This window comes from Myotis daubentonii, chromosome 1, assembly GCF_963259705.1.
Source record: "Myotis daubentonii chromosome 1, mMyoDau2.1, whole genome shotgun sequence".
Taxonomy (NCBI): domain Eukaryota; kingdom Metazoa; phylum Chordata; class Mammalia; order Chiroptera; family Vespertilionidae; genus Myotis; species Myotis daubentonii.
In genome coordinates this window covers 46,296,839-46,314,558 of record NC_081840.1, presented here as the reverse complement: position 1 = coordinate 46,314,558, position 17,720 = coordinate 46,296,839, and the positions used below count along the sequence as shown (strand labels likewise).

The 17,720-nt window shown below is 41.5% G+C and overlaps 1 protein-coding gene across 1 annotated transcript; it reads right to left on the bottom strand.

The window, feature by feature from the left end:
* Positions 1 to 161: 161 nt before the first annotated feature.
* Positions 162 to 16,669, bottom strand: PCLAF (PCNA clamp associated factor). Its single transcript, XM_059698671.1, has 4 exons — positions 16,514 to 16,669; positions 16,126 to 16,206; positions 11,451 to 11,613; positions 162 to 1,084 (listed from the first exon to the last, which is right to left on the bottom strand). The coding sequence occupies exons 1-4, from the start codon at positions 16,557 to 16,559 to the stop codon at positions 1,042 to 1,044; spliced, it is 333 nt and encodes a 110-aa protein (XP_059554654.1). The 5' UTR covers positions 16,560 to 16,669; the 3' UTR covers positions 162 to 1,041.
* Positions 16,670 to 17,720: the final 1,051 nt, after the last annotated feature.

Here is a 17,720-nt window from a genome sequence, read left to right as displayed (position 1 = left end):
ATTTTATTTAATACCGACCTCTAAGACAAAAAAATGCAATCTAGAATCATCAGGACTCAGTGTGGAAGATGATAAAATCAGAACAATGCACAGATTTGTATTTGGAAGAAATAAAACAGAAGTACCTAGTAGAATCTTAGGAAGCACAAATGGATATAATCTATTGTGAAAATAAGTATCCATTTATTAAAAACAAACCAGAAAAACATATATGTTAAAAAATGGTTAACTTTGACAACAGATGTCAGCAAAAAAAAAAAATGTGATGAGGAAGCAAGAATTACTGTTACTAAGTTATATTATACCCACCTCTTCAATTATACCCCTGTTATCTTGAAAAATATAAAGGTAGCTCTAAGAACTTTAGACATAGCTCTGGGTTTATGGCATGTTTGCCTTTCATGATTTATTGATTTCCAGAGAGCACTATTTTATGATACCAAATCAAATGCATATTCTAAGAAAATTCTTCTCTTTTAATGTAGTCTATGAAATCTTCCTGCCTGAAACCCTCAGGATCAAATTGCCCTTACTTGTTTCTATGGAGAACACAGACAGCCATCAAATTTTTTCAACGTTGGCCCCCATTCTTAAAAAGAATACAGGTGTGGTTTAATTAATACTGATTTTTTTAAATGTGCAGAAATCCAACTCTGCTTTTTAAATCAAATAAAAGGAACGAAAATAAAAATCTAATGCCAGTAAAAATGGCAGCAGTACAAAAATCTAAGCAAATCTCAAATACAGCAGATTTGTTGTATACAACATGCAATGATTTCTTTTTAGCAAGCACAAGAAGCTTAATAACAGGTAAAAGAAACCAAATACTGCATTATATTGAATACTAAGGTAAATAACCATAATTATCCCGTAAATCTTGGAATATCTTAACTAGTTGCTTTTGAATAACTATTTGTAACCCTCATTTTTAATTAAATGCCTATTCAACAAAGCTAACTGGAACAAATACATTTATGCAAATTTACATCCTAGAATACCAGAGTAAACAGGAGACATTAGTCAAGGATGAATAAGAAAGTTTTATTCTTCTTCATCTGTGTCATCAGGTGGCAAAGGATGTACTCTGTGGAAAGAACAGAGAACTTCAATAGTCAATATCAAGTGGTTTTTTTAAAAAAAATAGTTACAAACATATAAATCAGGAATATTAATTAACAATGCAGTGGGTCTGGTCAAGTGACTGGAAATGAGAGAAAAATAAAACCGTTAATTGATAAACACCTACAAATTCCTAGTGCTAGACTTTAGGGGTGAGTTCATTAAATGTTTAACCAAATATAGCAGGCTAGGCTGATAATTCTGTATGGCCCTCGAATGATGTTATAAATATCCAAATGGCCCTTGGCAGAAAAAAGGTTCCCCACCCCTGTGCTAGGGCAACAAAATGTTTAACAATTTATTTTGTCAATTTATAGAATCAGTGTTTCTTCTTTAGGATATGTTACCATTTTTATAAAAAAAAAGAAATATGTTTCTATAGCATCTTATTTCAACATGTTAAATGGATAATAAAAGTGGAATAAAATCCTTCAGCAAGAACTTTGTGATAGTAAAAAGCAAATAATAATAATTAACAATCTATTGGAGCAGAGAAAAGTTATCATATTAGACTGTATTCAGAACAATATGAATCAAAAACGTAATCATGCCCTAGCTGGTTTGGCTTAGTGGATAGACTGTTGGCCTGCAGTCTGGAGGGTCCCGCGTTCAATTCCAGTCAAGGGCACGTGCTCAGGTTGTGGGCTCAATCCCCAGTAGGGGGCATGCAGGAGGCAGCCCATCAATGATTCTCATCATTGATGTTTCTATCTCTATCTCTTTCTCCCTTCCTCTCTAAAATCAATAAAAATATTTTTTAAAAACCCATGTAATCATAAATCAGAATTTTTCTTTTTTAGAGTGGATGAAAATTTGTGAGATCTATCCTAAAATAATCAGCTTTCAATTTAGATCCAGTAAGCTGAATGGTCATAGAATTAGTGAAAGAAGAAAGCTAAAAAAAAAGGTATTTTGACTTGGTATGAAATTATCATTGACTCACCTATTAGATTACGGAGACGTCTTTATTTTATTTTCCTAGAAATTTGATAGTTAACAAATGAACACCATCCTTTTCACAAGGATTTGATTTACTTTTGGTATCATGGTTCTGTTCAGGTTTTAAGTAGCTGCTGGTCTTTCTTGACTCTGACTCTCCCCCATGTAACTAATGGGGATTATCCTGCCTTTGTGGGGGAAATAAAGCCATAGGAGATATCATATTCTAGATTATTAACTAGGGAGTTAATAGCAGAAGTTCTTTGATAAACTGATGGTTTGCTATTTACTATTAATAGTTACTCTATTGATTTACTATCAATAAATGGGTAATTACAACAAAGACCAATTTAAGAAAGAGGCTTGCCAAACAACAACAAAGAAAGAGGCTTGCCGAAACCGGTTTGGCTCAGTGGATAGAGCGTCGGCCTGTGGACTAAAGGGTCCCGGGTTCGATTCCGGTCAAGGGCATGTACCTGGGTTGCGGGCACATCCCCAGTGGGAGATGTGCAGGAGGCAGCTGATCGATGTTTCTCTCTCATCGATGTTTCTAACTTTCTGTCTCTCACCCTTCCTCTCTGTGAAAAATCAATAAAATATATTTAAAAAAAAAAAAAAAGAAAGAGGCTTGCCCGTCGGTGTGGCTTAGTTGGTTGGGCATCAACCTGTGCACCTTAAGAATACCAGCTTGGCCTAGCTGGTGTAGCTCAGTGTTGAATGTCGACCTATGAACAAGGAGGTCACCATTCCATTCCCGGTCAGGGTACCTGCCTGGTTGTGGGCTCAATCCCCATATCGGGCATGCAGGAGGCAGCCAATCAATGATTCCCTCTCATCATTGATGTTTCTATGTCTCTCTCCCTCTCCCTTCCTCTCTGAAATAAAAATAAATAAATATATTAAAAAAGAATATCACCCTAACTGGTTTGGCTCAGTGGATAGAGCATCGGCCTGCGGACTCAAGGTCCCAGGTTCGATTCCGGTCAAGGGCATGTATCTTGGTTGCGGGCACATCCCCAGTATGAGGTGTGCAGGCGGCAGCTGATCGATGTTTCTTTCTCATCGATGTTTCTAACTCTCTATCCCTCTCCCTTCCTCTCTGTAAAAAAATCAATAAAATATATTTTTTTTTAAAAAAAAGAATATCAGTTTGATTCTCCATCAGGGCACATGCCCAGGTTGTGGGTATTGATCCCTGGTAGGGGGCATGCAGGAAACAGCAAATCAACATTTCACTTTTACATTGATGTTTCTCTGCCTCTCTTTCCTTTTCCTTTCCTCTCTCTAAAAAGTCAATTAAAATTTTTTTTGAAAAGGAGGCTAAAGGAATAATATAAACATCTTTTTTATACCATACATCAAAGTTTTTAATGATAATATATGTGTAATCTTTCTCCATATGATAGAAAGCCTGTAATATAGGTTGTATTGCTATGATGATCAATGGTATAGCCATATTGGGCTGCATTACCAAATATTTTTGTTTCTTTAATGGAAGTCACAAATAATTCAAAAGAATTGTAATTTATTCTAGAGCTGATAATGACTATTAGCTTGTTCATATTAGAATGAGAAAGTACAAGGAAGAATGGTTCCAGACAATGAGAGTGAACTAGAAGACATTTACAGGATCATTAAATCAAGTCTATTAAAAGGCTCTAACCAAAACTTTATCTCTTTGGTTGTTGATTTTTATTAAAACCAAAAATAATAATATTGCCAAAAATTCTAAAATTTGACATTCTTTTTAAATATCTCATAAGACAGTAAGAGCTTAGTAACCATTTACTAAATGACCTTATGAACAGTATTGAATAATTCTTAGAAATATATATGCATAAACATCACTTTATGCGTCAAATACTTGTTTTGTTCTTTTTATAGAAGAACTTTTATTGATTTCAGAGAGGAAGGGAGAAGGAAAGAGAAACATCATTGATGAAAGAGAATCACTGATCAGCTGCCTCCTGCACGCCCCCTTATGGGGGATCAAGTCCGCAGCCCCTGTCACGTGACCTCCACCACCTGGTTCATAGATGGATGCTCAACCACTGAGCCATGCTGGCAGGGCTCAAATACTTTGTTTTAATTGTTCTTCCAGCCACTTACTTTTATTTAATTGCTCTTCTAGCCATTTTATCTTTATTTTTGTGTTAAATGCAAATCAATTCCAAACACAATATACAATCCAAAACGGATGTACAGTGTTCAGATATAAGGCCAAAAAAAAAAGTATTCACACACACAGATCTCATATAGCTTGAGATGTTGATCTGGTTGTTCCTGTGTAGTTTTCTAAAGATGGCAAATATTTTGGGGGGAGATAGAAAAAGGTATAAGGAGGATAAATAATGATGGAAGGAGATTTGACTTGTGGTGGTAAACACAATACAATATACAGATGATATATTATAGAATTGTACACCTGAAAACTATATAATTTTATTAACCAATATCACCCCACTAAATTCAATAAAAATATGAAAAACAATAAAGATGGCCCTAGCTGGTTTGGCTCAGTGGATAGAGCATCAGCCTGTGGACTGAAGGGTCCTGGGTTCAATTCCAGTCAGGGGCACATGCCCAGGTTGCAGGCTTGATCCCCAGTAGGGGGCGTGCAGGAGACAGCCAATCAATGAGTCTCAACATTGATGTTTCTATCTCTCTCTCCCTCTTCCTTCCTCTCTGAAATCAATAAAGATATATTTTAAAAAATAAAAATAAAGATGGCAAATATTACTTTAAGTCTTACAGTGGTTCTCAACCTTCCTAATGCCGCGACCCTTTAATACAGTTCCTCATGTTGTGGTGACCCCAACCATAAAATTATTTTTGTTGCTACTTCATAACTGTAATTTTGCTACTGTTATGAATCGTAATGTAAATATCTGATATGCAGAATGTATTTTCATTGTTCGCAACCCACAGGTTGAGAACTGCTGGTTTAAGACTTAAGAGTACTATGGCCATCCTGGATTCTATAAAATCTAAGCATCAGTGTGTGACACGTGAACCAAACATTTCATGGAGTGTCTATTTCTAAAAAGGCTTTTGTATATCAAAGCAGTTATAAAAAAGTTTTAATTTCCAAAATCAAGTACACTTAGACCAGTTTCTAATAATCTAAAAACACTGACTGATAGAGAGTGTTCCAAAGGTAACTATTCTGATTCAAAAAGTTTTAAAAAATATTTACAGAAAGAGCACAAAAGAGTTGTAAATTGAATTCAGGCAAGTTGCCAATACATAAATATGTATTATTTATGTCTTCTTCATATAATCGCCTCTTAGTTTCAAGATTTGTCAAATATGCCTTCAAAACAGATAAGTTTTTAAATTGTAAAAATTATTCAGCATATGCAGAAATTAAAAACAGTATTTTAACAATGTCAATGTACTTCTAATTTTCAAAATCAATGTAAGTGATTCAAGTTAGCTAAAAGAATATGGCACTCCAGCCCAGATGGTCTGGCTCAGGGGTTGAATGTCCACCTATGAACCAGGAGGTCACAGTTCCATTTCTGGTCAGGGCACATGCCCCGGTTGTGGGCTTGATCCCCAGTAGAGGATGTGCAGGAGATAGCCATTTGATGAGTTTCTATCATCATTCTATCTCTCTCTCCCTTCCTCTCTGAAATCAATAAAAAGATAATAAATAAAAAAAGAATATGATACTTATATTGGGTGAGAATGTGACAGGAAATACCTGTCATTTGAATTTTAAGTGTATATCCAAGAATTACTCATTATTAGATTTGTAGTAGATTTGAATCCAGCATTGTCCTGGCACATGTCAATTACTACATAAAGTCAAAGGCAAAATCAAATACAAAAACCCCAGAGGAAAGAGTTAAGTTCCCAAGAAAATAGTGAAAATTTAACAATGTAAAAGTTTATGTGGAATATATCAACATTAAATTAGGACTGCAGATGCCCTGGCAGATGTGGCCCAGTTGGTTGGAGTGTCCTCCCATTCACTGAAAGGTGGTGGGTTCAATTCCTGATTAGGGCACATACCCACGTTGTGGATTCGATCCCCTATTGGGGTGTGAATGGCAGGCAACCAATTGATGTTTTTCTCTCTCTCTCTCTGTAAAATCTCAGTAAAAAACATAACAAATTAAAATTTAAAAATAAATTAGGACTGCTGAAATACAAAGAGTTTATAGTAACACCTTTGGTTCCTTCCAATCCTATTAATAAAAGCCTAATAGGCAAATTGTCCCCTCTGGCAGTCATTCGACCAGTTTGACTGGGAGACCACGAGTTCGACTGCAGTCTATGATGTACGCTGACCACAAGGGGGTGGGGCAGAACATGGCGGGTGCTGGCAATGCGGCACTGGCAGCAGGCAGCAGTCGAGACACTGCCGGCCCCAGTGGGCCCCAATGAGAGTGGGACCTTGGCGGGATGGTGGAGCAGTTGAGCAGGCAGCACCAGACCAAGGTGGGTGCGAGCAGGGCCCAATCGTCCTGCCGATCACATCTCAGACGGTGACCAGCAGCAGTGGCGGGGAGGGGGAGCAGGGGGGGATGGGGCCACCAACTGGCTCCCAGGCACTGAGTGGGGCAAGGGGCCCAGCCCCAATCCATCGCCCTACAGATGGTGACCAGTGGCTGGCAGGCCCTGATCACCTGATCAGGGCCGGGACCTGGGCTGGGATGGGGAACTGGGGGTGGGTGGAGGCGACCAACCTCCTGGTGCACCTGGGCGGGGGTGATGGGGACAGAGGTGCAGTGAAAATGCGGGGTGTCCACCGAGCTCACTCTCACTCCGCCTGCTACCCCTCCCCAGGATGCCAGGGCTCGTGGACTGGGAAGCCTCACCCCCCACCCCCTCGCCCTGCTCAGGTGCTGGGCACCTGAGAGGAGCCCACCCCACACCCACACAGCCTCTACTGGGTGAGCCAGGCCGCAGCTGCTGGGACTGCAGGATCTGTCCTGTGGGTTCGCACAGGAGCTGGTCTGCAAGGGCAACCAGGAGAGAGCGCGTTGCCCACCCGGCTACTGTGTGGCGATGCTGGGCAGCCCAGAGGCCCACACTGTGCCCTGGCCCATGGCATCGGGCTGTGCTCACCACATCTCCATGTGGGGACTCTGGCGCTGTGACTCAGGGGGACAGGGTGGAGGAGGGGGGCAGGGGCCCAGGTGCTGCCCAGAGGTCAGCTGGGACCTGCCCTTCCACTCCAGATGTTTGCACTTTAATAGCTAGCCAGGCCTAGGGAGACCGCACCCATGCACAAATTTTGTGCACCAGGCCTATAGCGTACACATAAATGAAATCATGGAAGCTTTTTATATTACCTAATCCTTTTACTGCCTCCTAGATTTAATGAAGCCAAGTAAAAACTGACTCTCCATTCCACAGTTCATCCTTTTTCTCTAGATCCAGGTGAAATTATTCTTCTTTTCAAAGTAAAGTTTTAGGTGTCCATACTTAAACCTTTTAAGCTACATTTTATCACAACATTAATTTTCTAAGTTGTCTCTTTGTTCTTGTACATGAAACTCCAGCAGATTTACTATTGGCATTCATTACATAGTCAAACCTGCAGATATTCTTTAAACCAATCCAATATGAGATTCTCAATATTTTCTGCATTGGTAGGTTAGTAATTAGTAGATTTGATGAAGACCTGTTTTTCCTTGTCACATTGCACTTCAAGATGCCATATGGATTGGGCTGTAGGATATGGGTTGGTGAACTGTAGATATTTTTTGGCCTGAGTCTCTTAAAGGTAGAGATGTAGAAGCACAAACAAGACCACAAGGAGACTGGCTGATAACTTCAAGGCACATTTGGATAGCGTTGTGGGTTCAGGAGGTTCTGGTGTGCTGATCAAAGGAACTTCTGAATAAATCTGCATGGGTAGAAACAGCTCCAGAAGCAGCAGCCCCAGACTGAGCCTGGCCACCATCCCCATGCCCATGTTGGTCACCACACCTTGGCTGGGGCCCACCACTTGGTGTGCTGGAGGATCTTGGGCTCTTGAATGGTGCAGGGAAATAATTAGCAGGGTCTTAAATCAGGAGGCATCATAATGGCAGTGATGTGGCATGACCCGCCCACCACTGTTCTCACCACTGCCCACCCCCAATCAAATGATGTTTTCATAATATTTCAAAGTTATTTAGAGAGCTTAGACCCCTATCCTATACAATAAAAGGCTAATATGCAAATAGGCCAAACGGTAGAATGACCGGTCGCTATGACATGCACTGACCACCAGGGGGCAGACGCTCAATGCAGGCGCCTAAGCCATCAGTCGGACATCCCCTGAGGGCTCCCAGACTGTGAGAGAGCACAGGCTGAGCTGAGGGATTCCCCCAAGTGCACGAATTTCATGCACGAGGTCTCTAGTCACTTATAAATCTATATTAAAGAAAGTTCCATTGTCTTTTCTTCCAAGTGGCATTATTTATTTCCCTGATTCTATTTTTTTTATTAAAAAAAATATATTTTTATTGATTTCAGAGAGGAAGGGAGAGGAAGAGAGAGATAGAAACATCACTGATGAGCCCTAGCTGATTTGGCTCAGTGGATAGTGCCTTGGCCTGTGGACCAAAGGGTCCCAGGTTCAATTCCAGTCAAGGGCAAGTTGCAAGCTCCGCCCTGCCTGGGCCCTGGTTGGAGGATGTACAGGAGGCACCAATCAATGTGTCTCTCTCACATTGATATTTCTATCTTTCCCTTTCTCTACTCTCTCTACAAATCAAAGAAAAAATATCCTCTGGTGAGGACTAAAAAAGGAAAAAGAAACTTCAATGATGAGAGAGATCACTGATTGGCTGCCTCCTGCATGCCCTATACTGGGGATCATTCCCACAACCCAGGCATGTGCCCTGACCTGAAACTGTGACCTCCTGGTTCATAGGTGGATGCTCAACCACTGAGTCACGCTGGCAGGCTTTCCCCTGCTTCTTAAATTCGTAGCACTTGTGAGACAACCTCACCCTCTGGATAAGCGAGCAGCAGGATGAAGAAGCAGGAGAAAGTAACTGAAGAGCCTTTGGATGCCTGGCCTTTCCTTCACCTACAACCCCCATCATCACCAATTCTTCATTGCCACAATCACAAAATATTTAGCACTAAATCTATCTGTATTGGCAGCACAGCTACTCAGATCTCCTCCCCTGCCTCCTGGGAAGCAGTTTCAAATAAATCTTCATTGCTGGACTGATGGTTGCTTTGAGCCCACAGGAGCATGCTTTTCAAATTATGGAGACAAGTCCATTCTGAGTGAGGCATTTTACTATGCCTCTTGATCGTTGTGAATTCCAGGTGAAAGCAATAGGGAAGTTTTAAAAAAAAAGAATTAGCCAAACCAGGCTATAATGATATTTAAATAATCCATTTAAAGTGACCTGATAGTGTTTTGTTAATAAGCAGTGTACATCTTGTACATGCAAAATTGAATTCACCCTCCCACCTCTTTCTTCATCGATTGGAAAACTGTTAAGGGAAGCTGATACAAAGAGAACACTTGCTCCTTTCTATCAGCTTTATAATAAACTGTTAACCTGAGGTTTCAGTAGCACCCTGTTATGCCTCATTAAATTATGATGTGCACAAACCTTCTTTTCAACACAATGCATCTAAAGTTTTGATACTTGTAACTTTTGGGGGGTGGGAGGGTTGCAATTGTTTAAGAATCATGGATTTATTTGTTGTAACTTTGATTACTGTCTTTGTGTATCAGCCCATGTCAATCAAGATGGGTAATTATTGAAATGCCATACTTCTAAGTTAAATGTTTTGGAATTCAATGGATAAATAAATGCTGCTTTGGGGATATTAAAAGAAAAAGAAAAAACCCTGCGGACAGAAGGGTCCCAGGTTCGATTCCAGCCAAGGGCACATGCCTGGGTTGCGGGCTCAATCCCCAGTAGGAGGTGTGCAGGAGGCAGCCGATCAATGATTCGCTCATCATTGATGTTTCTAGCTCTCTCTCCCTCTCCCTTCCTCTCTAAAATCAATAAAATATATAAAACAACAACAACAACAAAAAGTTAAATTCAACATCATTTAAAAAAAAATTGGTAGCACTTAGTAAGTATGAGAGAGATTTTTACTCAGAGATGATTTCTATTGGTATTTGGTATATTTTCATTGAGAATTGTTTATATTTGGTATACCAGATATTTGGTACTTTTGCAATAAAGATTGTACTTTTGCATCCAGAAATTTTGCTTAGCACTTATCATGAGCATTAACTTCCCACCCCATTAAAGCTTAAAAAGCATGAGTTATCTTCTTTAAAAGCTTGCACACTGAATTCTACATGTGTGCAGTTTTATTCCCACCTGTTTTGAAGTGTTCTTATCTATAATAATAAAAGCATAATATGCTAATTAGACCGGATGTCCCTCTGGACATCCTTCCTTCGGGACAAAGCCGCAGCAAGCAGGGGCTGGGGCCAAGGCCTTTGCATGAATTTCGTGCATCGGGCCTCTAGTGTACTAGTATTTATAGAGAGGTTGTAAAGAAAATACCCAATGGAGTTAATTTTGGTTGTTTCTAAGCCATGGGGTTTCTACATTTTCCAACTTTACTACATTGGTTACATATTTCTTCTGGAGGTTGAACTAATGGTTTTTTAAGGGGCAGTATTAATGAAACTCAAACTAGATAAATCAACATGGAAATTGTTTTTTTGAAAAGACTATTGAAAACAGACAATAAAAATTAAAGACTAAATTAAAGACAATAAAAATTAAAGACAGGAAGTTCATAGTTAATAGTTAATAACGTAGCATTCATCTTGATGTAAACTGATACTCTTTAAGTGACTGGAATGAGTAAACAGAATACCTTTCAATGATGTTTGAAATTTGGGAGTGACTTTTAATAAGAGATCAGCACAAGTTTTACCATTTGCAATGGCATGAATGGAACTGGAGAGCATTATGCTAAGTGAAATAAGCCAGTCAATAAAGGAAAAATACCACATGATCTCACTCATTCATGGACAATAGAGACCATTATAAACTTTTGAACAATAATAGATACAGAGGCAGAGCTGCCTCAAACAGATTGTCAAACTGCAGCGGGAAGGCCGGGGAGGGTTGGGGGGGCAGGAGGTAGGGGGGTAAGAGATCAACTAAAGGACTTGTATGCATGCATATAAGCATAACCAATGGACATAAGACACTGGGGGATAGGGGAGGCTAGGGGACTGTCTAGGGCGGGGGGATAAAATGGATACATATGTAATACCCTTTGTAATACTTTAAGCAATAAAAAATAAAAAATAAAAAATAAAAAAATAAAAACCCTTTGGTTTGTATCTTCTTAACTTCTCAAGGGGAAACTTAAAAGTTACTCAACATCCTATTGTTTTTTATTTTCAAAAATATCAATATTTTCTTATATTGCAGAATATAAAAACTTACTTTCTCTTTCCTTTTCCTAAACCACTGCTTCCTGCCTCTTCAGGAATCTGATTCTCTTTTTCAGAATCTTTAGGGGACAGTCTGAAGAATTCTCCAATTCCTTTTTGCCATTTGGGAGTTGGGCGCACACAAACTGGATTCCCTCCTGCATACTTATTTTCAGCTGTAAAATATAAACAGATGGAACTAAATAAGAACTAAGAATACAATAGCTGTTTCTTAGAGGGAAACAATTTTTTAACATCAAATCTAAAGGTTATTAGATGGTATTACATCCATCTTAAAATGAAGAATTGGAAAATGTGACAAAATAAAGTTGTATTCAGTTAATAGTACATTATATTGCACAGTATTGTAGTATAATGTATAATACTTTATCATCATTATCCTTTAGCCCAGAAAAATAGCATTAATGGAATTTTTACAACTGGAAAATATTTTTCATATTTTATCTCCAAGACCGATTCGAAGAGCCTTGTGTACTGTCATGATAAAGTTTGACCCACTTTTTCCTAATATAAGGTAGCATCATGTACCATAAATTGCCAATTTTTAAAAAATTTTTATTATTTGTTGACTGATTTTACAGAAAGAGGGAGAGGAAGAGAAGGAGAGGGAGAGAGTTGTTCTTCCGTCCATCCATGCATTCATTAGTTGATTTCTATATGTGACCTGACGTGCGAACCCGCAACCTGGGCATATCGGGAGGACACTCTAACCAACTGAGCTACTGGGCAAGGCTAAACTGACAGATTTTTATTTAATAAGGTCATTTAGTTAAAGGAAATATAGAAGGCTAAATAAGTAGTGTATAGCAGTGAACATTTCCACATAAATATGTTCCACTTTTCAAAGCATTTGGCTCCTTTTTAGTTCATAGGGTAAATCCAATTCCTGATTATTTAAAACAGTAATATAAAGGGAAAACTTCTATTCTTTTTACAAAGTAATGATTAGAATACTAAGAAGAGCAAATTATTAAGTTACTACATATATCCTTTGCTTACAACACATTTGTAACAAACTCTAGCTGTTAAAAAAAATTGATAAAAGTATTCCTATATATACTATCTAAAGTTCTATGGTTTTTACTTTTTAAAGAGTACAAATGGCCTTTAAAAAAGAGTGATCCTTTGATTAATAACTTTCTTGAAGGAAACAATGAGAATGCTTTCATTACTAGAAAGTATATAACAGCAGCAGATAGTTCAGCAAAGAATTCAAACCCAGCTCTACAGATTTAGATGTGTGACCTTTACCAAAGTATGTAACCTGAGCTTAAATTTCCTCATTTTAAAAATAAGGATATTACCAATTTCACATAGTTGATTATTGATTAAAAATAAAGATCTGTAAAATACGTTAATAGGTGCATCTCTCCAACACAAGTTCATTAAGGGCCTACTCAGTTGTGTTTCAACAGTGGGCCAATGTGTTCCTGTGTGTAAATTAGTGTAGTGATACAGGGTACAAGATATTCTCCATAAATTCATCTATTTCCAAAAAATTTGACCTATTATTCCTTTTTATCTAAAGGGATTGAAATAGTAAATATTTTCTAATAAAATGTTTAGAATAGGGGGAAGTTTGAGTTAACATAAAACCCCATGAAGTCCTGCCCTAGCTAGTTTCGCTCAGTGGATAGAGCGTTGGCCTGCAGACTGAAGGGTCATCCCAGGTTCGATTCCAGTCAAGGGCACATGCCAGGGTTGCGGGCTCAGTCCCCAGAATGGGGAGTGTGGGAGGCAGCTGGTCCATGATTCACTCTCATCATTGATGTTCTCTCTCCCTTCCTCTCTGAAATTTACAAAAAGCAACAACCATGAAGTCCTTCACAGTGCTTCCTTGTTCCTAACTAGACCTTGTGGAATTAATCTTCCTTACCGCTCAATTTCCTACCAAAAGGAATGAGGCATCAGATGGCAGGGTATTTTCTCAACCTATCCTTGCACAGGAGCAGTGTGAAGCTTTTTCCTTGACCGGGTTTTCATTGCTACTACCCAAAGGCAGTATCAGAAGCTGTAAAGTTGGGAAACACTCCAAAAAACAAAAGAGGGGTGGAGAGGGAGAAAAACGTGCAGGAATGAAAACAAAATGTTTACACTAAGAAGACAACGTTAGCCCTGACGGTTTGGCTCAGTGGATGGAGCATCGGCCTGCAGACTCATGGGTCCCAGGTTTGATTCTGGTCAAGGGCATGTACCTTGGTTGCGGGCACATGCCCAGTGGGGAGTGTGCAGGAGGCAGCTGATTGATGTTTCTAACTCTCTATCCCTCTCCCTTCCTCTCTGTAAAAAAAATCAATAAAATATATATAAAAAAAGAAGACAATGTGATTAGTACTGTCAACTATCATCCTAATTCTTAATCTAGTAAAGGGATGCTTACATAATCTCTTACAAGAAAAAGCCATTGTGCCCTGGCTGGTGTAGCTCAGTTGATTGAGCATTGACCAAAAGGTGGTGGGTTCGATTCTGGTCAGGGCACATAATTTAGGTTGTGGTTAGATCCCTGGTCTGGGCACCAGGGGAGGCAATCAATCAATGTTTCTCTCTCACATCCATATTTCTGTCTCCCTTCTTCTCACTTAAAAAACAAAAATCAATTAGCCTAGCAGGCGTAGCTCAGTGGTTGAGTGTCAACCTGTGAACCAGGAGGCCAGAGTTCAATTATTGGTCAGGGCATATGTCCAGGTTGCAGGCTCTATCCCAGTGTGGGGCATGCAGGAGACAGCGATCAATGATTCTCTCATCATCAATGTTTCTCTCTCTCTCTCCCTCTCCTTTACTCTCTGAAATCAATAAAAATCTATACTAATAAAAGCCTAGGTGGCGCCGAAACCGGTTTGGCTCAGTGGATAGACCTGCGGACTGAAAGGTCCCAGGTTCGATTCCGGTCAAGGGCATGTACCTGGGTTGTGGGCACATCCCCAGTGGGAGATGTGCAGGAGGCAGCTGATTGATGTTTCTCTCTCATCGATGTTTCTAACTCTCTATCTCTCTCCCTTCCTCTCTGTAAAAAATCAATAAAGTATATTTAAAAAAAAAAAAAAAGCCTAGGTGGCCCTCGCGTGCACGATGTCATCACAAGATGGCCACGCGCACAGTGGAGACGGGGCCCAGCAGCTGCTCTGCTCAGTGAGGCCTGGGGGTCCTGCAGCTCTGCGTGGCATGGAGGAGGCCAGTTCCGGCGGAGGAGGCAGGTTCCAGTAAAGGAGGGCAGTTGTGGATGATCAGGCCGGTAGGGGAGGGCAGTTGGGGGCGATCAGGCTAGCAGGGGAGCAGTTAGGGGACGATCAGGCTGGCAGGCAGAAGCGGTTAGGGGCAATCAGACAGGCAGGCAGGCAAGCGGTTAGAGCCAGCAGTCCTGGATTGTGAGAGGGATGTCCAACTGCCAGTTTAGGCCCGATACCTGTGCGGTCCCAGATTGGAGAGGGTGCAGGCCAGGCTGAGGGACACCCCCACCCCCGTACACGAATTTCATGTACCGGGCCACTAGCCTATATAATAAAAGCCTAAGCAACTTAAGGGCAGAACAACTAGAATGACTGGTCGCTATGATGCGCACTGACCACCAGGGGGCAGATGCTCAACACCGGAGCTGCCCCCTAGTAATCAGTGCACTCCCACATGGGAAGTGCGGCTCAGCCAGAAGATGGGCTCATGGCTGGCGAGTGCAGCAGTGGTTGTGGGAGCCTCTCCCACGGCAGCGCTAAGAAGCAGCAAGCCAAGTGGTAAGGAGCGAGGGGTCCCAGACTGCAAGAGGGCACAGGCTGGGCTGAGGCACTCTCCCCGTGCCCCCCTCCCCCCGCCCAGTGCACAAATTTTGTGCACCGGGACTCCAGTATATATATTTTAAGTCACTTAAAAAATTTAATAGCCCAGCAGCTGTGACTCAGTGAATTGAGCATTGACCTCTGAACCAGGAGGTCACTGTTCGATTCTGGTATGGGCACATGTGTGGTGGGGTGTGCAGGCTCCATTCTCAGTAAGGAGCAAGCAGGAGGCAGCTAATCAATGATGTTTCTCTCTCATTGATGTGTCTCTCTCTCTCTCTCTCTCTCTCTTTCTCTCTCAAACTAATAAAAAGATATTTAAAACCAATTTTAATAAAAAATGGCATTTGTTGCCCTAACCGGTTTGGCTCAGTGGATAGAGCATCGGCCTGAGGACTGAAGGGTCCCAGGTTCGATTCTGGTCAAGGGCATGTACCTTGGCTGCGGGCACATCCCCAGTAGGGGGTGTGCAGGAGGCGGCTGGTCGATGTTTCTAACTCTCTATTGCTCTCCCTTCCCCTCTGTAAAAAATCAATAAAAAAATATATATAAAAAAATGGCATTTTCAAAAATAAATTTTTAAAAAATGGCATTTGTCAATATTAAAACAACATACTAAACCAGAAAAAATAGGTTTGAAGATAAATTGTATTTATCCCTAACATCGAGGCTTGAGATTTTCTCCTCCTCTGCACCAACTCTCCAAGACACCAAAGCCCCCTCATTATATCATAGGACAAGGAAGAAATTCGGGCATGAGGATCTCGGGAAAATAAATTCCACGATGGGTAAGGGTGCTTGCAGATCAGGAGAAATGTGGTACCAAGGGGAGAATTGTGGTGCCAGGTCTGATCCCCTTTTGAGAGGGTTCCTCCAGGCGCTTGCAGGCGCGCTTCTTACCTTTCCTAGAAGAAGGCGAAGTGAAATTAGCAGCAGAGGTGGCGGAACCAAGCACCTTCCTGGGGGCTCGAGCAGCCACCACTGCGGAAAGAGGCAGAGGAGGGCGTTTAGAAGGGGGCAGTAAGGTTCCCACACTGAGCCCCAAGCTCCACAGTCCCAGACGCAAGCTCTCGGAGAGCCCCAGGATAACCCTCCCCCCACCACCACCCCCCTACCCCCCTTTAAGCAGCTGGGCCGCTGCTTCCCAGGCTTCTCTAAGTCTGGCACACAAGGCCATGGCCCCCCATCCCCCACACGCTTCTTCCGCCGGCGGGGGGGAGGGGGGGGCTGTGCGGGGGACACCGTGAGGGGTACACCCGGCCCTCCACTACCCGCTGGACTGCCTCACCTTTTCTGTAGGTGCCCGGGAGACAGTCTGCTCTAGTCCGCACCATGTTCGGAGGAGAGGAGGTGAGAGCAACCCGCTGGCTTTCCCACGGAGGGCGTCTCCCTGGACAAGAACAAGAACAGCAATCTCCCCGCACGATTTATACTGGTCTCTTTCCCGCGCACAGCGGGGACTCTCCCCATTGGTTCCGCGCCTTCTCCCCATTGGTTCCGCGCGGTCCCCCGCAACCAATGGCCAGCGTCCAGGGAGACCGCTGCAGGGTCTTGGCACAGTGCGGACCCGTCCATCAACTGGCAGAAGCTTGTGATTCGACTGGTACCGTCCCAGATGGGCGGTGGCGGGGTGCCTTCCTGGGGTGGCTCCAGGGTGGGTTTTAAGATTTTGAACTCGGGAGGGAAAACATTTTGAACTAGGGAAATGGGTCTGATGCGAGTGGGGGGTCGGGGGGAGCAAAGAACGAGAATTTTTACCATTTATTCAAAAGTTACCGCAGGGTTCAATCCATTAGTGATTCACTCCTGAAAGTGAAACCTGAAATGAAGCGGACTTTTTTATGCAAATCAAAATAAATAGAACTTTCCTTTAATACTTCAGGGAGGAACTCTCTCCACTGACTAAAACAATGCTACGGAATGGGAGAAAAGGAAGCTAATGCAATTTATTTATAGGGCTTTTTTTTTTTTTTTTTTTTTTTTTTTACGTTTTTAGGATGGTGTGAAACTAAGGGGAAAACTGAGTGAGTTGTATATCCAAACACACATAAAGAAAACAAATTAACAAAATGCTTTCTTGAGACATGTATAGTCTCGGTGTTAAAAATATGCCTGTAGGGCTGGGATGGCTGAGCATTGACCTATGAATCTGAAAGGTTGTTGGATTCCCCTGGGCACATGCCTGGGTTGCAGGATGAGCCCCAGTGGGGGGCATGCAGGAGGCAGGGGGCATGTAGGAGGCAGCTGATCAATGATTCTTATCATTGATATTTCTATCTCTCCCTTTCCCTTCCTCTCGGAAATTAATAAAATTATATATTTCAAAATATGTCAAATGTGTTGTTGCATCTCTAGCAGACAGTGAGCATAACTCTAAAATAGGAGCCCATACTATTTCCTATCCCTGTGCCTATCATCTAATTACAATACTCACGGGGAGCGATTTTCACTCTCTGAATACCATGCATAAAACATCAGATGAGTTTACCTTGGGA

Bases quoted from the DNA above. Each gene is read 5' to 3' on its own strand.
- PCLAF (XM_059698671.1), bottom strand. From the start codon at position 16,559: ATGGTGCGGACTAGAGCAGACTGTCTCCCGGGCACCTACAGAAAAG. The intron at 16,207-16,513 runs GTGAGGCAGTCC...CTCTTTCCGCAG, and splicing joins CCCGGGCACCTACAGAAAAG to TGGTGGCTGCTCGAGCCCCC. The intron at 1,085-11,450 runs GTAAGTTTTTAT...TTCTTTCCACAG, and splicing joins TTAGGAAAAGGAAAGAGAAA to AGTACATCCTTTGCCACCTG.